Source organism: Myxine glutinosa, chromosome 11 (genome assembly GCF_964187855.1).
Source record: "Myxine glutinosa chromosome 11, kmMyxGlut1.1, whole genome shotgun sequence".
Classification (NCBI taxonomy): Eukaryota; Metazoa; Chordata; class Myxini; order Myxiniformes; family Myxinidae; genus Myxine; species Myxine glutinosa.
The window spans coordinates 130798326-130824933 of record NC_136271.1 but is presented as its reverse complement, the minus strand read 5'-3'; the positions used below and the strand labels follow the sequence as shown (position 1 = coordinate 130824933).

Genomic DNA, 26608 nt, shown 5'->3' with positions numbered 1-26608 from the left:
CCTCAACTCTACTCCTCATCAAAAATTTGCATAAAATTTGCATAATTTTGCATAAAATTTGCAGCAGTAATTTGCATAAAAATGGTATGTGGGACATTTTTTCAGCTTGGGGCCATAGCTAGTCATTTTCTACACATTTTTTCCAATCTAGAAACACTGATTAGAAGTATATCTCCGGGGGGGTGCAGGGGGACCTAGTCTTCCTACTAGACTATTATAAATGCAAGTCCAATGAGATCCATTCCCACTATTATCTTCTAAATTCATAATAATATTCTTTGTATTTTTGGGCAACTTTGGTAATTCATCCCTCATACAAATACTTACATTATTGAGGTTTAGCTGTTTACAATATTTACCGAGTTATATATTTGACGTTGTATTCTTTCCAAAATGTTTAAACCACTCCTCCATTTTATTTTCAAAAATAAATTTTCTTTTTATTTAGGAGAAAGATATAATCCATTACCCCTTTTACTTAGTTTTACACCCACCTGTGCGATAGAAGAAAGCATATCTCCGACTAACGATCTCGCCCTATCAGGCAGACTTTCAAGCCTTTCAGCAAAATCTACAATTACCCCACTTCCACTACGTTTTTTCTCCTCCACCGCCCTGTTATGCCATTCCGTTTCTTTTTGGGCTGCTAGTTAGCGGCTTTCCTTTCGTTAGCGGCTTTTACCGCTTCCGTAACTTTACTCGCCACAGTTCCCGCTGCGCCTACAGCAGTAGCAATTAGGGGGATTAGGGTTAGAAGGGGAAGAAACCCTCCGTTTATTTCATTTAGTGAATATTTCTTCAACATAGGTTTTGACATTTTTAAACCAAGCGAACCGGCGCTATTTAGTTTTTCCTCCTGCACTTTTGTGAGTAAAACACTAATTCTCATATCCCCCTTTCTTTGAATTGTACGAACATTAATCGTACAAGGTTTTTGATTTTGGATACAAGATGACAGTTTATCACGATTGATTTGATTAATATATACGTCAGTTGTTACTTTACTCATTTTATTTATGAAAAGATTTTTTTTCCTAGTTATTACTTATGTGATATTGGTCATAACACCATTATCCGTATTGATCTGTAGTTCTGTTTCTTCCAAGAGTAAACAATACGCATCAACTTCTTCATTTTCTTCTCTTTCGATGTATAGGGAAGTATCCACTCTATTGGACTTTATCGTTTCCTTTTGAGCGCTCAGGTCAATCGCGTAGATTGTAGATACGTCTTTAAACGACGCCATATCCGAAATGGGCTCTTGATTACCGTTGCTTTCACACACCTTTTGGTAAGACTTATAGGCTTCAGCATTATAATCATTGGTTTTCCAATTAATTTCCAATCTATCTCGAGGATAAAATGTACCATCTAAAGAAACCCGAAGTTGTTTTACGGTAGCATTATCACACAACGCGTTATTCTTATCAGTAGCAGTACCTCCATCGGGTTTCTGAAAAATAAGCCATAGGTACCGAGGCTTTCCTTCCAGAACACCTAAATTCCAAGTGCAGGTCGTGTGTTCCAATTTAACATGTTGGCATCTTCTTTTAAGGTAGGATACATTTAGCGGGGTCTTTGTGTTAAGCCTTCTATTCAACATCTCTTCCGTTTTAAGACTAGGAGTTATAAGACTAACTAAGCCTAGGATATTCACCAATATACCAACACAGATCATTAACAACAAATGTATTGTTAGCACGAAAAGCATTAGCCTCCCCAAAACCCAATCTGTTTTCATTAGTATTCCTTAGTAGTTGAAATCTAATTTTAAGGCCGTACAGAACTTTATCACAATCACAAAATCCAAATATACCTTGAAGGGGCACAGCTACGGTAGAACTATTCACTGGTTTTGTCTCATCATTATACATTCCCTTACTTTGTTTATAGCCCGGGTTATCGACCTTTCCTGTTTTCATATCAGAAATAAAACCTTCAACACACCCCTTACCCACCCTATCACTAGGCGAATATAGCGTAAATTTCATCATTTCAGCTGTCGCAGAGACATAATCAATCGCTTCAACTTCTTGCGTTCCAATATACAAACGAATACTATCAAACATTTTCCAGAAGAAATAATTTACGAGTGTAACGTTTGTGTTATTCCCCACTTTGGTGAATTTAAATTTACATAACAAGAAACTATCGGCGAGGTTCAAGTAAGTTTGTTGATTAATTAATTATTTATCTCAAAACTTTTTGTTACGGTCGTATTCCAATCTGTTCCTGTTACGGCATTTACCTTATAAAAAAAATAACCACCTTTAGAGGCCATTTTTCCCCGCAAAGCGGGGGTTGGCCTTTTTCGGGAACCGTGGTTGTTGTTGTTTTTTGGTCCCCTTTTTGAAGCAATGTTTTACGGCCGGATGCCCTTCCTGACGCCAACCCTTTTTGCCGCCTTTAACGACAAACAGGGAATTACCAGTGAACTGGTACTCAATTAGCCGACCTCGGAAGGATGACAGGCTGAGTCAACCCCCCTGGCGTTAATTCAGCGATCGACCGGGATTCGAACCCAGGATCCTAGGATCCTAAGCCGGCACCCTAGCCGCTAGCCCAACACTCAACTAAAAAAAAGATTATTATACAGCATTTACCTTATAATAATCTTTTTTTTAGTTGAGTTTGAGATGATAATAGTATCATCCAAATCATACATATTGTCAATCGCCTCCATTCTTTATATATTAACAATAAAAAAATATAATAAATAAAATTATATTTACGTGTGATACTAATAAAATATTTAAAACTTTTGAAAACCTGACCCAAGTATTTCAATTATTCTTTGTCGTTCTTGTGGAGTTAGTTCAGTTTTACCTTTTCTAACTTCTTTGATCGCTTGTAATTTATGAGACTCCTTTTGAGTGTCTTTTATACTCTTTATAGCACCCGCTACATTTCCTACGGCAGAAGCGGTTGAACCAATTAGGTCTTTATGTTTAAGAATAGTTGAACCGATACCCATTAGAGTATCAATTAACCCATCTCCTTTATTTCTAAATTGATCTCCTACATCATGTTCTCTCGTCGGCTTATGGTATCCTCTCCCAAGAAACATACCTTTCCCCTTATAGTATGGTGAAAGATACATACCTTGGCCCTTATAGTGCGGTGAAAGATACATACCTTCCCCAATCCCATTCCCAGCTGTTTTACTAACACCTTTCGTATCTTTCGAAATGACTTTATATTTTCTTAGCACATGTTTTCTTACAACCATCTTGTTTTTATTCGAAGTAGAATAAAAAACTTTTCGCATTTTAGTTTTAATTTTTTCAATTTATCCGCTTTGATTTTTCGTTCTAGTTGCGAATAATTAGTGTGGCGGCCAAAACACTTTTTCAAAATAAAATTTATCCTTCATTGAAAATTTTGACGGAATTAAAAATTCGCCGCTCGACGTTAACATAATCTCTCCTCTTTCCCGAGTAAATAAAAGACCTATTTTTCCAAACGCTAACTCTTGATAAGTTTTCTTTTTATCTTGATCACTCGTGTTAAAAGTACATCTAGAAAAAACAGTTGGATGTTCATTTATTAATTAGTTTACAGTTATTATATAATTTTTCCAATTATTTGTTGAAGAACTTCACATAGGTGAATTCTGATGGATATAATTTCACCATTGAAAGAAACCATATGGTGATCCTGATCCGTTATCTTAAAATTTACTTTAGAAATGGTTTTTCCTGACACGGGCAAATAGGTGAGATTCTTTGGCTCCATATTGAATGTATAACCTATTGGAGTTGAATAAACGCTGAATGAAAATATTGTATTTGATTTTACTCCATCGTCATAAGCACCATCAACCAAATCACAGTGAATTAATATTGAATTTATACCTGAGGATATGTCAACGACGTTATCACTGAAAAACGTATTATCCTCAAGCTTTTTTGCGGAGAAACCGAACATCTCGCGGAATGAATTATCAATCGTGAAATCTATTTTATAATTATTTTCAAGTCTAATAGTTGATTTTGATGTATGTTTTTGAGTATCTATTTCGATATTTTTTGGTTCATCACCTTGTTCATTCATAACACATGAAATTTCTGAACATAGTACCGGTATCTCGTAAGCTCCGGGGGGTACTTCTATAGTTTTATATCCAGCTCCCGGATCATAACTAAACTTGTTATTCTTTTCTGTGATATTAAACAAGGTATTATAGGCTTCCATAGACAATAACGCCACTTCATATTCTTTTGTGGGATCAAGTTGTACCGGGTATTGGAATGGAATCGTGTGATCACTCGTTGTAAAATCAAATCTAAGAGTTGTGTTTCTCATTTTATTGTACGTGAGATAAAAGATCTTTGTATTGACATTTATTAATTATTTTCATATTCATCAACTGATCTAAAATGGCTGATATTTCATTAAAACAATTGTTATTTCCTGCCTCCTTACTACCTAACAGCAGTAATAGCCTATTAACTAATTGTGATGAGTCACTCGGAAGAAAACTAACGCCGGAGCCTGAACTCAATCCAAGTTTATCTACAGCATTAATAATATATTTTTCCTTCTCATTTTTCTTACCTTTACCCCTAATATACCCCTCGTAATCAATCGTGTTTAGCAACTCAATATAGACCTTATCTTCCTCTCTTTCTATATCAAGTGGTGCATAAAAATATTTTGAATCACCGAGTCTGGTGTTTCTATGTCCGGTGTGTGTGAGAAGAAACATTAATCTGGGGGTTAATTTAACATTTGGGTGAGTATCACTCAAAAACATTAACTCATCATTAAATACCAATACCGCCTCGTTAACAAGATGAAACGATGCTGATTCTTCTTCTTCTGATGGAATGAGACCTGTTTTGGTTAATGTACCCCTTTTATATTCATTGTTTTTAATAGCTTTCGCAACATAATTAGAACGTTTATTTGTTTTCTCAAGGCCTCGGGATGATTGTGTTGTTTCTATATTTTTAAGTTATTGATTCGCTAGTTCATCCAACTCTCGCAACTCCTGTTGTTGTTTGGAAGTATATGTTATCGCGGGAACTTGATCTGATAGGTTAATCAAATCAGGCACTTCCTGTTTTTGGGTTGGGGTATATTCTATCGCAGGAAGTTGAATCGAAACCCTCTTTTGTTCGGTAGATTTTTTTAAAGGTTTCAAAAACTCCTCTTGTTTTCTTTCAAATACGTCTTCACCTAATAGCTTTTCTCTCCGTTTCTTCCATATTCTCTCCTGTTGTTTCACAACTTTTGAAAGTAATTGTTGATGTTCCTTAAATTTTCTTGTTCATTCTTTGGCATTCATTATATTTATACAAAGAAATTATTAGTTATTATATCATCTTCTTTAACCGATATATTTATATTTTTCAGTCGTATGTTTCATATGACCCTCAAATTCCTTTTTACTACATAATGTAGAACAATTATCCCTCCAAAAATTGGTTATATCTAATGCATTTAGTTTGAATAAAATAAAAGTATTAGCATTGTTTCTTATTGAGCGACGAGGGAGTTGAAAGTATGATTGACTAAGATAAATACAATTACAAGAAGAATGTCGCCCCCTTGTATAGTAGCTGTCCATAACCGTTTGATTTTTTCTCATTAACACAATCGTCAAAGATAACAAGGTTCTTTTTTGTTTCATCTAAATCTTGGGGTGAAGGTATATCATCCGTATTATAAGTGAGAGCACAAGTTATGGTTGTAGATGATGTGGGTTTTGATTTCTTTTTCCATTTTTGTGGAGTATCACAAAATAGTTGTATTACATCTTCAATGTTGAGCTCATTTAGTTCGTGTTGGAGCTTAAATAATCCGATTAATTCTTATTTTTGAAGACCCGCATTAAGACCTTGTGATAGTAGTTGGTACTCTGGTTGAAAACTTGACTTTGTAAAAATTATAAAATTTTCATAATCTAAAAATTTTGGAGTAAGGAGCATCCTTAAAAGTAAACAGGTTTTTCCACATCCACTTGAACGAACTATTAGACATCTTAACGAATTTGGGAGGTTTTTATGATTATTAAATTTTATCTTACTTTCCCACACGGGTAAAAAAATCATCCATTATATATAAGGCTGAAAATATATAGCGGGTAATCATTCATCCTGCATGTTGTTATCCCTATTTGTATTATAATTGTGTGTACATACTAGAAACGACTCAACCAACCGTCTAATTGTGTTAAATATATCTTGAAATATTTTGAAAATGGGTTCGGCCATTTTATATACCCTGACAAAAAAATTCGAGAAAATCGTAAAATCTGACAAATCAGAAATTTTGAATATCTTTTTCTTTTTTTTTTTTTGAAAATTGTGAAATCTGAAAATTTGGAAAATTGGGAAAATCGAGAAAATTGGAAAATAAATAATTAATTGGTCACTTCCGGTTTGTGGTGAGTCACTTCCTGTTTTTGAGTCGAGTCAGTTTTGGTTTGGGGTCAAGGGGGTGGGGAGGGTGGAGAGGGTGGGGAATGCTGTCTGGAGTGGAGGAATGTTGTCTGGGATGGAGGTGGCCTGGCCGTCCCCTTTTCTCATCGACTCACCACCATCTCTTATCTTCCCCCATCCAAAACCTTGATCTTTTCTACCTCTGCTAATTCACCCCAGATCCACTTTTTTGAAATTCCCAATTTCTTTCCTGGAAGTCCTTGCAGTGTCCAATGTTTTATACCTCTTCCACCTCCCCCTCCCACAGTTCTCTCGATGTCCCTGCTCTCAAATGTTATGTTTGTGTCCTTCCCCCTTTCTCCCCATCTTGTCTACCACTCTCCTTATTTTGTGTTTTATGTGTCGGTTTGACTTTTTGGGTGATTAATGTTGGCTCTTTCACGAGCCTCGATCTTGTATACAAAAAAAAGAAAGAAGAAATTGTCTTAACTTGGCACAACTGCTGACTCAAGCCAAAGTCAACTCGCGTGCTTTCCAATCTTTTGAGGTTGCAGCATCCGTCGCAAGTAAACACGACTGGAATGTGGTTCATGTCCTGGGTATTGTTCTATACCGACAGCTTGATTCTATCACCTCACTCTGTGTTGACATACAGGGATGAGCGGCGATGTCATAGACCTTAGGAATGCTTTGCTTGAATTTAATTATGATAACGATCACGGGTCGAACTATATTTAAAGAAGGCCCTTCGTAGTAGATTTTTAGACCGTTTTGAAGGCGTCTCGACTCTGGCGACCATCTTAACGTATCTCCACAGCTGTGCTTGGTTCTTCAATAAACTTGTTATATCTTCAACAACTTGGCTCGAGGCTTGGTCTACATCGGAGGGCGAGGACTGGGGTCGGGATCCCACACAGACACCCCCCAGCTCCACCGAAAAGCCACCCCCCCCTCACCCCCAGCTCCAACGAACAGCCATCCCCCAGCTCCAACGAAGAGCCATCCCCCAGCTCCAACGAACAGCCATCCCCCAGCTCCAACGAACAGCCACCCCCCAGCTCCACCGAACAGCCACCCCCCCAGCTGCACCGAACAGCCACCCCTCCCTCCCCAGCTGTACCGAACAGCCACCCCCCCCCCCAGCTCCACCGAACAGCCACCCCCCCCCCCCCCCCCAGCCTCCACTGAACAGCCACCCCCCCCAGCTCGACTGACCAACCACCCCACAGCTCCACTAACCAGCCACCCTCCCCCCTCCCCCCCAGCTCCATTGACCAGCCACCCTCAGCTCCAACGACCAGTCGCACCCCGTCGTCAACGAACAGCCACCCTCAGCTCAACAGACCAGCCACCCCCCAACTTCACAGACCAGGCACCTCTCAGCTCCACAGATCACGTCCCCCCTCCAGACGGGCCTGTTCCACCCCTAGAGTTTGTTGCGGTAAAATTAATGTTATCACATTATCGTATGATTGGATGTCAACCAGGATAAATTAATTGAGTTTGTTTTGCGGTATGAAGTACTGTATATAAGGTGCATGGTTATTTGATAAGGAAAGTGGCAGTGCAGTAATATAGGCCAATTTTCCTGAAGTCGGATTATAATCTATTGTAATTGACGATATAAATATTCGGTAACATAGCCTGAGTTATGGTTTCCAGCTCAACTTCTGATTATCATTGTTGAAGAAGCGAGTTCTTGCAAAATTGCTATTTCAAAGCCCCATGCCAATGCTGCACGGCATCCAAATCAAGACGGGTCAGTGCACACATCATCAGCAAGAATGTCAAAAGGAAAGGGAAGCCTAACGCTCCAATGTTGAATATCACGGAAGAATGAATGAATGTCTCTTATGAGAGTGGAATGGTGATCCTCTAGTACTCAATGAAAGCAATTATTGGTATGTCTATGGAGCAACGTAAACGCCACAAACAAAGCCATCTTAAGAACAAAATAAGGATTAAAAAAATAAGGATGGCCTATACCTGAATCTTGATAGCAACTTTCCTTCCATCCTTGAGAACTGCAAAGTGCACTTGACCGATGGAAGCTGCAGCAAAGGGCTTTTCCTCAAAGTGCTGGACATTCTCTTTCCATTGAGGTCCAAGCTCTCCAACCAAAACTTTCTGTGGAACACATATCGCAAGCCTTGGAATCAAACACCACACTCAGTGGCATTGTGGTCAGCTCGAATTTCCACACTCGGTCGGATTTTTGCTCGAATTTCCCTGCCAAGTGCAGAGAGAAAAGCGATGTCACAAGATGGCGTCACCATAATCCAGTGTTTTCTGGGAAGTAACTTCCCCCAAGGCCAAGGGCTGTGTTTGTTTGGAGTAAAGTCTTGTGTTGCTTGGTGTCTCTGATTGTGTGTGTGTCTGTGTGTGTGTGCGTGTGTGTGTGTGTGTGTGTGTGATTTTTCAGCAACAGCTCTTTGACAAACATTGAATACTGAGAAATAAAAAGTAATGACTAAAAGCATGACGAAAAGTACAAACCCCTGTTTTACGAACCTGCACTTGCCAAATGGGCATAGAATCAGCACTCTGTCGCACTCGCTCAAATATCTTCTGCAGCCGAGGGTTCAGCACAGCTTCATCTGAGTGTACACATACACAGCAAAATTATTTTGGTTCAGGCTTTGTCCAAGCAGGAGAAGACCATTTGGCCAATAAAACCACCCAATGGTTGCCGACCCTCTGTTGTTTATCATGCTCTGTCCCTTTTAAATGCAGAGAATCAAACGAGGAAGCACCACGTATCATTTTGAAAGTCTTTGCTACGACTCGGCTGGGATTCAAACCGCCGACCTCCCAGACTCAGAGCGGATGATCTAACCATTACGCTACCGGGTCTGGTGACGTCAAAGGTATCTTTACACATGGCTGCCTCATGTGCATGTTTTGGTGGTCAATCTTTGCTTTCAAACTACGTCACTCTTATTGACCGACTTGCCATTTTGTATTTATTTTCCTGCAGTGCCTCGTAACTTGCTTCCCTACATTTTCCAGCGATACCTCATTAGCCAAGATAAAAATACATTACTTCCCAAACGATCTTGCAGATGTCAACAGAAATTACCTTCAATATATTTCTCTGTTCACATCTACGACTGTTCTTCTGAAAGCCGTTATTTAATAAAACATCTTATTGTGGGGTCTTATCAGGATGGCAGTTAATAGTGGAGGAGAAGTAGGAGGAGGAAGAGGAGGAAAAGGAGAAGAAGGATAAGAAGGAGCAGAACAAAAACATGAAGGAGAAGAAGGATAAGAAGGAGCAGAAAAAGATGAAGAAGGATAAGGAGGAGCAGAAAAAGATGAAGAAGGATAAAGAGGAGCAGAAGAAGGAGATGAAGGAGAAGAAGGATGAAGAAGGAGCAGAAGGATGAAGAAGAAGGAGAAGAAGATGAAGAAGGAGAAGAAGGAGCAGAATAAGAAGGATAAAAAGGAGCAGAAGAAGGATGAAGGAGCAGAAGGATGAAGAAGGAGAAGAAGAAGGATGAAGAAGGAGAAGAATAACAAGAAGGAGAACAAGAAGAAGAAGAACGAGGTGAAGGAGGAGAATAATGAGAAGGAGAATAATGAGAATCATGAGAAGGAGGAGGAGGAGAAGAAGGAGAAGAAGGAGAAAGAGAAGAAGGAGAATGAGAAGAAAGATGAGAAGAATAAGAATAAGAATAATAAGAATGAGAAGGGGAGAAGAAGAGAAGGAGGAAGAGGGGGATAAGCAGAAGGATAAGAAGAAGAAACCAAGGGATTATATTTCTGGAGGAACTTTAGCCAAAAGCATGTCCTCCTCCATCCGAACCCCACAATTCAGAGCTTTGTTTGGCTGGGTGGGCTTTTTAATTGGCAATATGTTACTAGATGCATTTGGTAGACACATGATGGATTGAATAGCTGCTTTCAGCATCAAGATGGGGGAGAATGCTTTCAGTTTTCAAACCAAATCCATTTACAATCCAAGTGCAGTAAATGCGATACTAATCTATTAAATAAAGAATTGGACTAACGTCATAGTCATCCAGACAACCTAAAAAGCTAATTATTTGGCCTGGAATAAAGCAACTTGCCGTTCTGTCCTGACAGCACTGCCGTGCATAAATTGCTTTGACAAATCTACCAAAGGATTTTCCCCAACATACACTACCAGTCAAAAGTTTTAGAACACCTCAATTTGTCCAGTTTTTATTGAAATTTAAGCAATTCAAGTCCAGTGAATAACCTGAAATGGTACAAAGGTAAGCAGTAAACTGCTCGAGGTTAACAAAAATGTTTAGGTTAGCAAAAACGAGAAAATAATGTCAATTGAAGTTATATTGTAAAAAAAAAAAAAAGGCCTTCTTCAGGGAACAAGTAATGGGTTAACAACTTACAGCTGTTCTGCAGCAATGTAAGTAAATTAAACCTTGAAAGTTGATGCAAACAATTCCTACAGGTGTCCCAACCTCTGCTGATTACTTGATTACAAACCCCCTGTCTGTATAAAAGCAGTATTGGAACAGACTGTTATTACACCCTTTGAAGCATTATTTGGACAATATTGCACTGCAGGAAGTAGTATATTGCTATCATAATGGCAAGAAAAAGACAATTAACAAAGGAAGACAGACAGACCATTATAACCCTTAAAAGTGTAGGTCTTTCCTTTAGAGAAATTGCAAAGAAAGCCAAGGTGTCAGTGAGTACAGTTTCCTACACCATCAAAAGGCACTTGAAAACTGGAGGAAACTCTGGCAGGAAGAGGTCTGGCAGACCCAAAGCCACAACAGAATCAGAAGACAAGTTTCAAAGAGTCAACAGCTTGCGTGTTAGGCGGCTCACAGGACAACAGCTTCAAGTACAACTTAACACTGGTCGAAGTAAGCAAGTCTCAGTTTCAACTGTGAAGAGAAGACTTCGAACTGCAGGTTTGACAGGTCGAGTGGCAGTAAGAAAGCCATTGCTAAGATGGCAAAATAAGAAAAAGAGGCTTGCCTGGGCCATGAAGCACCGCCAGACTGGAAGAAGGTCTTATGGACCGATGAATCAAAATTTGAAATCTTTGGTTCATCACGCAGTGTTTTTGTACGCCGTTGAGTTGGCAAAAGGATGGTTCCTCAGTGTGTGACACCAACTGTCAAACATGGAGGAGGAAGCGTGATGGTCTGGGGCTCTTTTGCTGGATCCAGAGTTGGCGACGTGCACAGAGTGACTGGCACCCTGAACCAAAAGGGCTACCACAGCATTTTGCAGCGCCATGCAATACCCTCTGGTATACGCCGAGTTGGTCAGGGGTTCATCCTAGACCAAGATAATGACCCTAAAGACACCTACAGGCTATGCCAAAACTACCTTCGAGGAAAAGAACAAGACGGTAGGCTTCAAATCATGGAATGGCCAGCACAGTCTCCAGACTTAAACCCCATCGAGCTAGTTTGGGATGAACTGGACAGAAGGGTGAAAGCAAAGCAACCTACAAGTGCAACACATTTGTGGGAACTTCTGCAACAGTGTTCGGAAGAACTTCCCGAACAATATTCGATTTCCATTGTAGAAAGAATGCCACGAGTGTGTTCGGCGGTTATATCTGCAAAAGGTGGCTACTTTGCCGAGTCAAAATTTTAAATTAAATTTTGTGAAACAAAATGATTCTATGATTTATTTTTAATCTCCAATTGTTTATTTGTTCTTTGCTTAATTTCAGAGTACATTGAGACATTAAACTGCATAAATTTCAATAAAAACTGGAAAAACTGAGGTGTTCTAAAACTTTTGACCAGAAGTGTATTCACAACAGTACCAATAAAGTAGAGCTGCAGCTCACTATCATTGAAAAATACTCCACGATAGTTAATGCCACAGTCTGACTGAAGCAATAGGCTTTCAATTGTTGCAGCATTTCTCCAGACATAGCGCAATCAGCCATATTTGGCAAGCAAGAGATAGCCCTTGTACCATAAAGATAAAATCCATCTATCATGCCTGCGCTTGAGCATTGTTTTGTGCGTACCTTGCAGGCTAAGCATTTGGCCGAGTTTGAGTGCAGCACCTCGTACATGGCATAGTGTTGATACAATCCTCTCTGCATTCGCCTCCGAAAGTAATGACTGTGAATCTGCAACATATAATTCATTAAGAAATCAGGAATGCTTTTCCATGCTTAATACAAGTTTTATTAAATTTACTGAATCGTCATTTCAGATGCAGCCTGTGGCTGCTGCGTGCATCATTGCTGGCAGTGTGGCTATGCCACTGATGCCGTGCCCCCTGTTTCCAGTAAGCTGGTACTCATTTTGCAGGCCTCAGAAGGACGACAGGCCGAGTCTACCCACCTGGTGTTACTTGACAGCACGACAGGGGCTCAAACTCAAGACCTTAAGACCTTAAGGCAGCCACCTTAACCGTGAAGCCAACACCAGGTTTAATTTACTGTATGATGCAATAGAGAGTAGAAGTCATTTTCATGTGATGACTCAATACAGGATATATAAAGCCATTTATAGAGACAGGTAGAATCAAAATGCCACTGGAAGTTAAAGCAAAAGCAAAAAAAAACGACAATGACGCTCTTCGACATCACGACATCGACCGATATGCCTCCACCCACATTATTACATCATTATACATAGTTGTACCAAATTTGATTAAAATTCCTTCAGCTGTTTTCAAGTATCACATTTTGACCTGACATGACCTCTGACGTTTAACCCTTGACACCAAATATAATCAGTTAATCTTTGCATCATCATACAATACTGTATGTACTTAAACCAAGTTTGGTCAAAATACCAACACTGGTTCACAAATTAGCACAGCAACATAATTTTTACCTAACGGGACCACTGACCTTTGACCTCTTGACCCCATAATCTATCCCATTTATCATTGTGGTGAAAATGTAAGTTGAACCCAGGTGTGACGCTCACTTAAACCACTGGGCAGTGTCTATAAGACCTCGGGACGTCCGCGACTCGAGGCCACTCCTGCGACTTTATACAATGACATGTAGAATTGAATGGTACGTACCCACTTATATTCTAGGCTTGCTTGCATTGACTGATATATCCAATCTTTCTCATATGATGCCTTGATCCTGACATATATGTTGCATGGTGTATTTTACAGGATGATGTTACGATCTAATTGAAATTAAACCTATCTATGGGACGAGTTGTGGATCTGGTTGATTTTCACAACACTTAATTTCAATTATGATCTTCGGAAATGGCGGGACACGAGTCTTGCGATGGCCGGATGAACGCAGATCACAGACGAGCGTTCCCGACATTCTCCGCGCTCCTGCGAGGCCCACCTCGGAGAAGAATGACCGGCGGAGGACCCGTCGAGCTAGCTCCAGCTACGGCGCTCCGACTACTCTCGCCGCCGGCCTGCCTCAAAAGGACCGGATGCGATGGGGACCTCGCAAGCCTTTTGCGGGACCGCGTCGTCAAAACGCAAACTGCTCTCCTGAGGCCCGAACGCCGGAGCAGGCATGACGGACTCCGGCAAGGCGCCTGCTGAAGGAGGCCACTGGGAAATGTCCTGGGCCGCAACCCCGTCGGAACGACGGACCCGCTTGGCGCCGCAGGTACGAGTCTAGCCTCGGTTGCTCGAAACGCTAACGGCTCCGTCCGAGAGAATCATCCTAGATTTGCGTGCCTCGGCCCGAGATGAGATTCCCACGCGAGTGATCATGACTCCCATGTCGGCCATGCCTCCACACGGCCGGCACACTCCGACCACTCGCTACTCGGTGGAATCGCCTCCTCCGCGGGGGCCGGCACACTCCGACCACTCGCTGCTCGGTGGAATCGCCTCCTCCGCGCGGATCGCGCACTGCTCGTCGGGATCACGCCGTGCCTCACACGGCCGGCTCACCCTGACCACTCGCTTCTCGGTGGAACCACCTCCTCCGCGCGAATCGCGCACTGCTCGTCGGAATCACGCCGTGCCTCACACGGCCGGCTCACCCTGACCACTCGCTTCTCCTCCGCGCGAATCGCGCACTGCTCGTCGGAATCACGCCGTGCCTCACACGGCCGGCTCACTCCGGCTGCTCGGGCACTGCGCCCTTCGCGGGCACCACTCTGCGAGGCCGGCGATTCTGATCGCGGCTCGTCGAAATCCCACCTACGCGCGAATCGCGCGCTGCCCCATCGCGGGCACAACCCGATCAATCGCTGCACGGTGGAATCACCTCCTACGCGCAAATCGCGCACTGCCCCCTTCGCGGGCACCACTCTGCGAGGCCGGCGATTCTGATCGCGGCTCGTCGAAATCCCACCTACATGTGGCTACTCAACGAGGCCGGCGAACTCCGCTGCCCGGAATCGCCTCAATGGAGGCTCGCTTGGCACCATGCGAGGACTCGTCGCAGCACGGATGAGTTTCTAAGGACGTCGAGCGGGACCTTCATAGCCTTTCACGACACTCGGGCTTATGCTTATGATAGATGATCATATACCATGTGTATTCTATATGACTATCGTATCGGCATGTATCGGCATGGCATGTATCGGCATGCCGGCATGTATCGTATACCATGTGTATTCTATATGACTAACTATGTCTAAAACTCCGGACAAAACACGGCCCGAAAGCTAAACAAACGAGACGCTACTTCAGGGCGTGATATGTATTCGATCCTTTGACCCGAAAGCTAAACACACGAGACGCTACTTCAGGGCGTGATATGTATTCGATCCTTTGACCCGACAGCTAAACAAACGAGACGCTACTTCAGGTCGTGCAGTCAATCGCTGCCAAGCATGCTCGCCCTCTCGACTCGGCGTGCTCACCCTCTCGACTCGGCGAAGCCGCACTGATTCAACAGGCCGAGCTCAACTTTCGGTTTCCCTCGTACGCGGTGCGCCCTAGATAATACTTTTCGCTCGTCGGCCGGGTTCGTATTCCGTACACCGATCTCGAGCCCGCTCGAATGCTGCTGCCCAAAGGACGCGACACTTTAGATTTCGGAGTGCTACTTTACTCCGTCTGGGGATACCGCTCAGCTGGAACTCGCCGTCAAACCCGCCCGCACGCGCCCGAACCAATTGATGACGTCATCGACTAAATCACGCGTTTGCTTTACAGCACCGCGCCCGATCGATCCCGATTTAACTGTTTCCCGCGCTTGCGTCATCAGAGTTCGTCTACTTGGGTACCTCTACAGATAGCAGAAATCGATAGCATCGAAATACTCAATCTGACCGCCCCTGCCCGAAAGTGCGTGTCATAACGTGGCGGCCTTCGAGGGCGACTAGCCAACATCGCGGACTTATGCCGTTAATCGATAAGGCACGGGGCATTTGGGGGTGCGCGGTGACCCCATGACACGGTGACATTGAGCGTTGCGCCCGACTCCCTCGTCTCCTGGGCAAGCCACGTGGGCACCGGCCCGCCGGATCGCCCTTGACTCTGGGCTTGTTGCTTCTAGGACAGGTCTCCTGGCTCGCCTCCGCACATTTCGAGACTGCGAGACGCCTCGCCCGGCCGCTGCCTGATTGCGTTCCCTCTGACCCAGACTGTGAAGGTCGCTCGACTTCGGTGCGCGATGCGCAGCTGTTATCTCACACTTAACGGGGGGGGGGGGGGGGGGATGGATGAGTGCGGGGGTGAGATGATGATCCATCCATCCGGGCCATCCTCTTGGCTGTCGATCCATCCATCCAGGCCATCCTCTTGGATGTCGATCCATCCATCTGGGCCATCCTCTTTGATGTCGATCCATCCATCCGGGTCCGGGCCATCCTCTTGGATGTCGATCTATCCATCCGGGCCATCCTCTTGGATGTCGATCCATCCATCCGGGTCCGGGCCATCCTCTTGGATGTCGATCCCTCCATCCAGGCCATCCTCTTGGATGTCGATCCATCCATCTGGGCCATCCTCTTGGATGTCGATCCATCCATCCGGGCCATTCTCTTGGATGTCGATCCATCCATCCGGGTCCGGGCCATCCTCTTGGATGTCGATCCCTCCATCCGGGCAATTCTCTTGGATGTCGATCCATCCGGGACGTTTTCCATTTCTCGATCTCGACGTTTTCTCTCCGGGACAATCCCTCCGGGACGGTAGCCGGTATAGCCGATCTTCACCGATCCTCTGCGCGCTGTGCTGCAGGTCGGGAGATTCTGCGCGCTTCGCTGGGAAGGCGCATTTCGGTCGTTTTGTGCGTCGTCGTAACTGCCATGCCGGTCGTTCGGGCAGCCTACGGAGGGCACTCGTGGCAAACGTTTTGCTTGAAACTATTTGCCGGAGCTTGTAATTCGTACGCGCTGCCGTCAGAGAGCGCTCGAGTCTCGTGATTTCAAAACAGGGGGACTCCGGGGTATCGCGTAACTCTCGTTATGGCTCTCGGCGGTTCTCTCCCTCGGCAATTCCATGACATGGATCTAATGTGGATCGACCATGTACCCTTGGGAGCCAGGGCGGGTACAGACTTACTGTAATGGACGTACTGTAGTGGCCTCCTGTCATGTAATCTTACTTACTGTTACAGCTTACTGTAAAGAGGCTTACTGATTTACACTTCTTCCACATCGACACATCTTCCTGAAATGCGTTGCATTGCGACGAATGGACATTCGCTCTTCGACAAGGTACACCTTATGTAATGGGTTGCCTATCGCAAAGGTACACCTTATCCAGCACATAGGCCTGTGAGACTAGCCTATTGTGACCCACAGGCTCATCGTCTGCCAGTATCGGACATGTTTGCTAACCAGGCTATGAGTGCGCCTAGAGAACATCTGCCGTCCCTCCCTTCGCCTGATACACCCCTGCCTGAAGCAGTGAGGGCACTGAGGTGCCCCTCCGACACCTGCCTCCAGCGGCTACTCCGAAGCAGGGGACTCCGGATTTGGGGGCGACGTACCCGGTAGTTTCCGAACCTGTGCTGGCAGGGTAATTCGCCACACTGACTTCTACGGATGGACCGACTGACCTGTACTACTGATAATGGATTTGTTTCATATAGCGCTTTCCAGGAAGCCCTAAAGACGCTTTGACAGTGTGCGAAACATAACACAATGGCGCAAAGACAAGAATCAATAGGGATATTTCTTTGACACCCTAATAATGATATGATGACTTCCTCTACCTATTAATGCTGACGCGCGCTCGCTTCCTGCCTAGTGGCAGCATAGTTCTAACGGCGGGGAGAATGTGGTGAAAATGTAAGTTGAACCCAGGTGTGACGCTCACTTAAACCACTGGGCGGTGTCTATAAGACCTCGGGGCATCCGCGACTCGAGGCCACTCCTGCAACTTTATACAATGACATGTAGAATTGAATGGTACGTACCCACTTATATTCTAGGCTTGCTTGCATTGACTGATATATCCAATCTTTCTCATATGATGCCTTGATCCTGACATATATGTTGCATGGTGTATTTTACAGGATGATGTTACGATCTAATTGAAATTAAACCTATCTATGGGACGAGTTGTGGATCTGGTTGATTTTCACAACAATCATTTCATCATTATACATATTTGCACCAAATTTGACTTGGATCCCTTCAGCCGTTCTTAACTTATCGCTGTAACGAAAACCTATCACGGACGGACTGAACACCCAAAAAGATAATGCCTCCGGTGAATGTGTCGGTGGAGAGAAACTTTTTTGTGAGAAACCACAAATCTCACCATTTCCTCCGTCGGTCAGTCGGAGAGACTTTCTGGCCATCTCAGCAAGTACTCCGATGCCAAGCCCAAATGCGAGTCCTGCCACAATCAAGTAGACAGTTTTGACATTCCACATAATACAACACATACGAGACTGCCCCTAGTCTGGGTATGACACTGGATAATGAAGGACATCATTTAGAACTTCAGCCTTCAGGCCAGTGAGCAATTTTCAAAAACTCGTAATTTGTGTAAGTATTAGTAGTTGTATAGTTGCAGTAAACATAGGGGCAATACCCCTGGGTGCTCATCTGGTAGAATAAACAGTATAATACACTGACTAATGGTATTTTAAACCAGTTTCAATGGTTGCTAGAAAACAGGGCAGCATTTTGAACCATACTAGCATAATCATAAGACTTTAAACAAACAATCAAAAATTACCTATTTTGGGGGGGGCAACCTCCCCCTCTCCTCCTCCCTCTCCTCCTCCCTCCCCCCCCCCCCCACCCCTCCCCTCCCCACCACCTCCCGCACTTCCCCTTAGGGCCCGTTTTTTTTTAATGCCGTGAACAAACGTTGGTCCATCACGGGTGATTAAGGTTGTGGTGAAGTTTCATCAAAATTGTCTGTGTAGTTTCAGAGGAAATAGCAAATTCCTATTTTGGGGAGTCAAACCTGGACCAACTTTACTCCCAGTAAACTCCCTTATACCCAGATTTTTTTAATGCCGTGAACAAACTTTAGTCACAACACAACAAATATCATTTGCGCCAAATTTGGTTGCAATCCCATCAGCGGTTTCGGAGCAGAAGTTTCAAGTGTTTACGGACAGACCGACAGACAGACAGACACAGACCGACAGACCGACAGACCGTTGACGCGCAATCGCATAAGCTCCCCTGAACTTCGTTACAGGTGACCTAAAAATGTAACATACACCTGTCTTCACTACAGATGAAAAATTCCACACCTCCAAAGTTTGCCATCCTACTTGCACGTGAGACAGGGACCCTCCGTTCTCGAGCATTCTTCTTTACCTGAAGTAGAGTAACAGGGAATACAATGTTTGTCAATTTTCCCTTTTAAAAAGTTTATTAAAACCATTTTTAATCCCTTTTGCAATAAATACATACAAAGTAACGGAATAAGGGTGCAATATCAAAATGTGCATCTAGAACCTCCTGCCTTTATGTCAAATCGGCCGTGTGAGTTGCACGATATGGTCTTGTTATAAAGAAACATAGGGGTAATACCACTGGTGCTCACCTGGTAGAATAAACAGTATACTGCATTGACTAAAGGTATTTAAAACCAATTTCAATGGTTACTAGAAGACAGGGCAGCATGTAGAATCATACTAATATAATCATAAGACTTTAAACAAACAAAAAAATGCCTATTTTGGGGGGCAACCCCCCCTCCCCACCCCGTGTACCTCCTTCAAACCCAATTTTTTTTAATGCTGTAAACAAACATTGGTACATCACGGGTGATTAAGGTTGTGGTGAAGATTCATCGAAATTGCGTGTGTAGTTTCTGAGAAGAAAGTAAATACCTATTTTGGGGGTCAAATCTGGACCCATTTTGACCCCCGGTAAACCCCCTTAGATCCCGATTTTTTTAAATACCGTGAACAAGCTTTAGTCACAACAAAACAAATATCATTTGTGCCAAATGTGGTCGCAATCCCATCAGCGGTTTCGGTGAAGACATTTCAAGTCTTTATGGACGGACGGACTGACGGATGACGCGCCATCGCATAAGCTCCCCTGAACTTTGTTGCAGGTGAGCTAAAATGGATGCTAATGCAAAGACTTACTTATTAGTCCCCTACCGGTGTACACCGGAGGGGACTATAGGTTTGCACGCCGTCCCTCCGTCCGTCCGTCCGTCAGTCCGTCACGCAAAGAACAGTTTTCCGGACTTTTTTTCTAAACGCTTAATGCTAATGATTTCAAACTTGGCACATGGTTTCCTCATGATAAGTTACAGATCAAGTTCGAACCACACGACGTTTCGATCATTTTTGACAAGGTTATGGCACTTTGAACTTTGGGAATTCTGACAATTGTGATGATCCTTAACTCAGTGCCATTTTAAGTTTTAATTTCCTTTAAAAACCATTTTCTCTGCAATAATAGGACCGATTGAGATCAAATTTTCACCATAGGAGGGACTCGATCTGTAGAATATTTTAATGGTAATTATGACATCACAGGTCACGTGGTTCGGCCGCCATATTGTTTTTTGTGAAAACACGAAAACCCCTTTTTCTCTGCAACGGCTGAACAGATCGAGGCCAAACTTTGCAGACAGAATCGCATACCCATGACGAACAAAAAAGTCAACGAGCATGACGTCATGCGTCACATGGTTTCAGAGTTATGACGTTTTTAAGCATGAACCTTTAAAAACGAGCCCCTCCCTCATTTTTGATCCAATCGAGGGGAAACTTCACAGATCTGTTCAGCATATCAGTCTACTGAAATGTCCTTTTGGAATTTGCGATAGGGCACGTGGTTTGGCAGGTATCGTTAATTAAACGAAAATATTTTTTTAAATGGATATCTCTTGTTTATTCTGGAGTTCTCCTCAAGCCGCACCGCGCGCCCTCAGCCTCATCTGCGAACGTCAAAAGCGCGACACAGCGCGCGCTTTCCGGAGGGGCAGAGCCAAGCCGAGCAACATAGATATACACATCGATCATTGATCGTGAACCAGAAAATATAATAAATTACTGATATTTAGCGACTCGAAAGGTTCTTTATCAACAACTTATTTTCTCGTGCTTCTGCTGACCTGTCTACAAAGTGTTTAAATCGAAGTCCCGAGTGCGAATCACAGGTGAGCCCATCCGGAGGTAATTAGCGATTGGGAACGATTCAGAACCTGTGGGTAAATAACCCTTGGTAATTTCCCCAACAGTTTTCCGGACGACAGACTGCCGGTAGGGGACATGTATTGCAGCGCAATACTCAGAATGCTTGTTTTACTGCAAATTTTAACAATAATCTGGCACCAAAGCAATTTTTAAATCATCATTTAATGGATAACAAAACGGATTGGGTGGGGGTGCTGGGAGTGAATGGGAGGGTGGGGGGGGGTTCATCCAGTCCATTTGTTGTTGCAGTTATGCAGTCCATTCTGTTTCTAATCTGGCGAGTTGCCTGGTTCTAATCTGGCGAGTCGCCTCAATCCGTCCGCATCGGTCAACCAATTCGAACCTCCCTGCCGGATCACGTGTCTGAATACCATGATACCGTGCAGATTGGATCACCGAATCGGTCGAGCGCTATGCCAATTATGTGTTGGCAATTGATCCTCAACAGGCTTCTCTTAATCACCAAAGGAAGAGAGCACGACAACCTGAATGCACCCCCAAAACCATGTGTATTTACCTTCGCCACTGAAGGTGGATGGAGATTATGTATTCACCCCTGTTTGTTACTTGCCGGAAAAGATTCCGGCAAGTATGTTGATCGGTTGGTTTGTCTGTCTGTCTGTTTGTCTGTCTGTGCGCAGCACTACGTCTACACCGTTGCACGTAGAATCGCCAAACATTACACACATATTTGTCTTCCCCTGGAATAGACTGTGCCCAATTTTTAACTTTCTCGGCCCAAGGCCTCCATTATGACGTCATAATTTGATAATTCGACAATTACAAAACTTCATCCAATCAAGATGCAATTTCTTGAGCGACATGACGGCATAAACTGGTGGAGAAAAAATAATAATGATGAAGTCATCAGTCACATGGTTCGGCCACCATCTTGGAAAAACTGAAAAACTTTGCACCTCCATGTCTCCGAAAGTGCTGAATAGAAAAAATTGAGACATGGCTCATTGTAAAGAACTCTCCATGGCGAATAAAATATGTTATGATGATGTCATTGGTGCCTCCATTATGACATCATAATTCGACAAGTACAAAACTTCATCCGATCAAGATGCAATTTCTTGAGCGCCATGTCGGCATAAACTGGTGGAGAAAAAAAAAAAATGATGACGTCATCGGTCACGTGGTTCGGCCGCCATCTTGGAAAAACGGAAAAACTTTGCACCTCTATATCTCTGAAAGTGCTGAATAGAAAAAATTGAGACATGGCTCATTGTAAAGAACTCTCCATTGGGAATAAAATATGTTTATGATGATGTCATAAGTGCCTCCATTATGACGTCATAATTCGACAAGTACAAAACTTCATCCGATCAAGATGAAATTTCTTGAGCATCATCAAGGAATAAATTAGTTTAGAAAACAAATAATGATGACGTCATCGGTCACGTGGTTCGGCCGCCATATTTGTCCAAAATGGCCGATAAAAAGTAGATTCCGGCAAGTCCTCGGTCTCTCACCGATTTTTCATTTGTTTGTTTGTTTGTCTGTGAGCAAGATATCTCAAAAAGTTATAGACGGATTCAAATGAAACTATGTGAACAGGTTGGGTGTGTGACAAGGACAAATTGGTTAGACTTTGGTGAAGATCTGAATCCGGATAATAAAAAAATTTTAAACGATTCTTCAACATTGAAAGATGGGGCCAAAAGCGATATATAGCATGATAGTTCAAAACGTGTGGACGGATTATGACAAAACAAAGTATACGAGTTGGTTATGTGACAAGAACAAGCAGATTCGATTTGGTCGAAGGTCTGGATGCAGATCCGGCCTATCAGTGGGATACAAAAAGTACATTGTTCAGCCTGGCAGAGATATGCGCTCTACCGAGTGCTATTCTAGTTAAGATGTGATGCTAATAATCCCCTTACCCACTACCGAACATACCCTCCCACAAACCAATGATCGGGAACCTTAATTGCCAAGCCTTATTTGGGTCCACAGACACACCACAGGAGATCGACCAGACAGAGTGACAAGACCGAAATGTCTGACGGGACACATCTGGAGCAGATGCAAGGTGGAAAAGTGGCAAAGTGGCAGTCACATCCTTAGCAGAGTGGCCCATCCAGGCAGGAGCCCAGCATGAGGTGCGAGGGGGGACACATGGCTGGCTGGGTGGGGGTGTGGCATTCCGCAGATCTCTCGTAGCCTCTCCACTGTTGGTCCAGGTATCTTCTAATTTCCCCACTACTGTGAGTGCTTTTAAAGTCTCTGGCTCACGGCATGACATCCTGCTCCCAAACCCCCCCAACCCTGTCACTCACCATTGGCCCTGAGGTCCGTTTGATGGGTGGAGGACCACCCATCTCCAACTTGTCACCCGGGAAGTTCCTACCCCTCTCTGTGAGGTGGCCGAGGCACCGCTTTGCTGCCTAAACTGCTCGTTGAAGGCCCACCCAAACACTAAAAAGAGTCAAAGGATAGATTACAGAGGGTAGACCATAAAATAAAAGGCTCACAGGGTTGGCATCTTTTAGAGACGGACACTGGGAGGGTGGACGTCGTCTGCCTAGAGTCTAGACATACAAGTGACGCATATCTAATATCATGATGAATTACTTCATGCTCACTCTAAGACATTCATTAAGGAAATAACTGAACTATACCAAGCAATGTTACCCCCGAAGAGTCATTTCCACAATAGCACAACAGTGTAATACATCAAATCAACTCTAAATAGCGTCTACATACGAAAACCATTATCACAAGACTCAGGTATTCAGGCTGTTTTAAAATTCGAGCGATCATAGAAACAACATTTTATTCAGATACCTCAACCTCAGTCAATTGACAAACCAGCCTGGTAAGGATGGAATTTAAGATATGTCACATTTAATCATGTACAAAGAGAAATCTTCAAAATATGGACATACCATCTGTGAACTGGGATTGCTGAGCCCTTTTTCTGGTAAAGAGCCACGCTGCTCCCTCTGAGCTTGCTGCATCTTCTTCGCAGCCAATCCTCGGCCATAATCCTGATGCACAGCTCTGGGGCAACAGAGGCATGCAAACCTCGATCGCATAGTTCCTGCCACCATTAGCGAGTGTGCTGGGATGAAAAAGGGAACTAGAAGTCCTGCAGAAGCTGACATCTTAACGTGGTAGGCTTTCACTCTTCCTTTATCTTGGGTACCAGCTCCTGATGATTGTCATGACAAAAATACAGGAAGGATTACATGTAAAAAAGAGATTACTGAGTATCACCTACAGTGGCCTGCAAAAGTATTCACCCCCCTAAAACGTTTTCAGATGTTGATGCCACCTGAGCTAATTTCATGATGTTTTCAAAACAAACTTAGCATATAGAGTCTTCACAAACTACTACAAAGTGATAAAGCTAAAAAAAAAAATGCAGATAAAATGTGTACAAGTGAGATTAAGAGAAAAATCAGATGATTCGCAGTTGCACAAGTATTCAAACCCTTTGCCTAATTAACCCGAAATCACTTCAGGAGCAAATTATTTGTTTTAAAGGTTACAAAATAAGTGTAATAGGTTTCATCTGTATGTAATCAATGGTTTAACTTAAAAATTAAGCTCCCCCACTTATCTTAGTTTTAAGGTGCACCTCACTTGGTCAACCAACAAGGCAAACATGAAGACCAAGGAGCTTTCCAAAGAATCCGACATAGGGTGGTGAAGAAGCACCATTCAGGAGAGGGTTATGCAAAGATTTAAAAGTCACTCATTATCCCTTTAAGTACTGTGAAACCCATCATTTAGAAGTGGAAGACATATCATACCACCCAAACTCTACAAGCAAGCAGGAAACTGGTTTGGGATGTCACTGCAAATCCAGCAATGACTTTGACAGAACTGCAAGGGTCTATGTCCAAGCTGGGAGATCAGTGTTCATCAATCGACAATATCCCGTTCCCTTCACAAAGCTGGACAGGTGGCAAGAAAGAAGCTATTACTGAAAAAGACGCATCTAAAAACTGGTATAGTTTGCAAAAAAAGCATCTTAATGATACTGCAGGCATGTGGAGAAAGGTTTTGTGGTCAGACGATACAAAAATTGAACTTTTTGGTCTAAATTCAGAGCCTTATGGTCACAATGGGGCAATCCTAACACTGTACATCACCCAGTCAACACCATCCCTGCTATCAAGGATGGTGGTGGCAGCATCATGTTATGGGGCTGCTTTTCATCAGCATGGACTGGCAAGCTTGTCAGTATATAAGGCACAATAGACAGTGCAAAGTACAAGAGAATCCTTGAAGAAAACCTGCTTGAGTCGGCTATGAATCTTAAACTGGGTAGGAGATTCTCATTTCAGCACGACAATGATCTCAAGTACAAAGCTAAAGCCAAACTGGAGTGGCTGAAAAAGAACAAAATAAATGTTGTTGGGTGGCCCATTCAAAGTCCAGGAAAACAAACGCAATTTAATATTTATGGCGAGACTTGAAGATTGCAGTCCATTGACAATCCACATCAAACATGGCAGAACTAGAGAAATTTTCAGATGAACAATGGGCAAAGATTTCACCGTCTCACTGTGCAATTCTGGTTGGACCTAGCTCCCCAAAACGACTCATAGCAGTCATTGCTGCAAAAGGTGCTTCCACCAATTACTGACCTAAGGGCCTGAATACTTTTGCAACCAGTGAATTTTGATTTGAATACGTTTGTTTGTAGGTATTCCTGTAATGTAACCTCCTTCAACTAGAAGTGTTTAGTTTGATCTCTTCAGTTAGGAATAAAAAAATTTCATTTGAAAAAATTGTTTCTATACAATTCGTAATTCATCTGAATGTGGCATTATTGGTCGGGGGTGAATACTTTTGCAAGCTACTGTATTGTGCCTTGGCATTTCCTATTACTACTAACTACTAATACTATCAGTATCAGTATCAGTATCAGTATCAGTATCAGTATCAGTAGTATCAGTAGTATCAGTAGTATCAGTAGTATCAGTAGTATCAGTAGTAGTAGTAGTAGTAGTAGTAGTAGTAGTAGTAGTAGTAGTAGTAGTAATAATAATAATAATGCATTTATTTTATATAGCGCTTTTCAGGAAGCCCAAAGACGCTTTGACAGAGTGCAAAACATAATGCATAGCAAAACATAAAAACAATTGCAAAAAAAGAAGAATCAATAGGGAAATATTCAAAGCACAAAGGAGGGAGAAGGAGAGGAGATAGTCAGGGGTTAGATGCTGTGGGTTAAATGTTGAATGCAGTGTTGAACAGGTGGGTCTTGAGTGATGTTTTGAATGTGGTGAGTGAGGAGGAGTCTCTGATGGTGTGAGGTAGCGAGTTCCAGAGGGTGGGAGCAGCGATGGAGAAGGCCCTGTCCCCCCAGGATCTAAATTTGGTCCAGATGGGGGGGGGTCAGGAGGTTGGTACCAGCAGAGCGGAGGTTGCGGGTGGGAGTGTGTCTGGAGAGGAGGTCAGCCAGGTAGGATGGGGCCAGGTTATGGAGGGCTTTGTAGGTCAAGAGGAGGATTTTGTACTGGATTCTCTGGGAGATGGGGAGCCAGTGAAGCTTGTAAAGGACGGGGGTGATGTGGTCACGGGTCCGGGAATGGGTGAGTAGACGGGCAGCGGAGTTCTGAATGTATTGGAGTTTATTGGTGATTGTTGAGGGTGAACCATAAAGGAGGCTATTGCAGTAGTCCAGACGGGAAGTGATGAAGGCGTGGATGAGGGTTTCTGCAGCCACAGAGGAGAGGGATGGACGGAGACGGGCGATGTTTTT

At 43.3% G+C, this 26608-nt stretch overlaps 1 protein-coding gene and 1 long non-coding RNA gene across 9 annotated transcripts in view; one reads left to right on the top strand and one right to left on the bottom strand.

Moving 5' to 3' along the window:
- Nucleotides 1-26608, bottom strand: part of COQ8B (coenzyme Q8B) — a 53974-nt gene that overhangs the window by 17308 nt on the left and 10058 nt on the right. For 6 of the 8 annotated variants that reach the window (XM_068131043.2, XM_068131042.2, XM_078787137.1 and 3 more), the window contains exons 3-8: nucleotides 23778-24043; nucleotides 18970-19036; nucleotides 18018-18095; nucleotides 12376-12480; nucleotides 8898-8983; nucleotides 8373-8513 (exon numbers count right to left, since the gene is read on the bottom strand). In XM_068131043.2, coding sequence (XP_067987144.2) covers nucleotides 8373-8513; nucleotides 8898-8983; nucleotides 12376-12480; nucleotides 18018-18095; nucleotides 18970-19036; nucleotides 23778-23996 — 696 coding nt within the window. In that variant the 5' untranslated portion in view covers nucleotides 23997-24043. The remainder of the gene's footprint in view (nucleotides 1-8372; nucleotides 8514-8897; nucleotides 8984-12375; nucleotides 12481-18017; nucleotides 18096-18969; nucleotides 19037-23777; nucleotides 24044-26608) is intronic. The other 2 variants (XM_068131045.2, XM_068131046.2) reach the window with 1 other exon arrangement.
- On the top strand, nucleotides 13320-13535 carry LOC137436864 (uncharacterized). The gene is made up of 2 exons (XR_010986377.1): nucleotides 13320-13383; nucleotides 13491-13535. It is a non-coding gene; the product is annotated as an uncharacterized LOC137436864 (long non-coding RNA).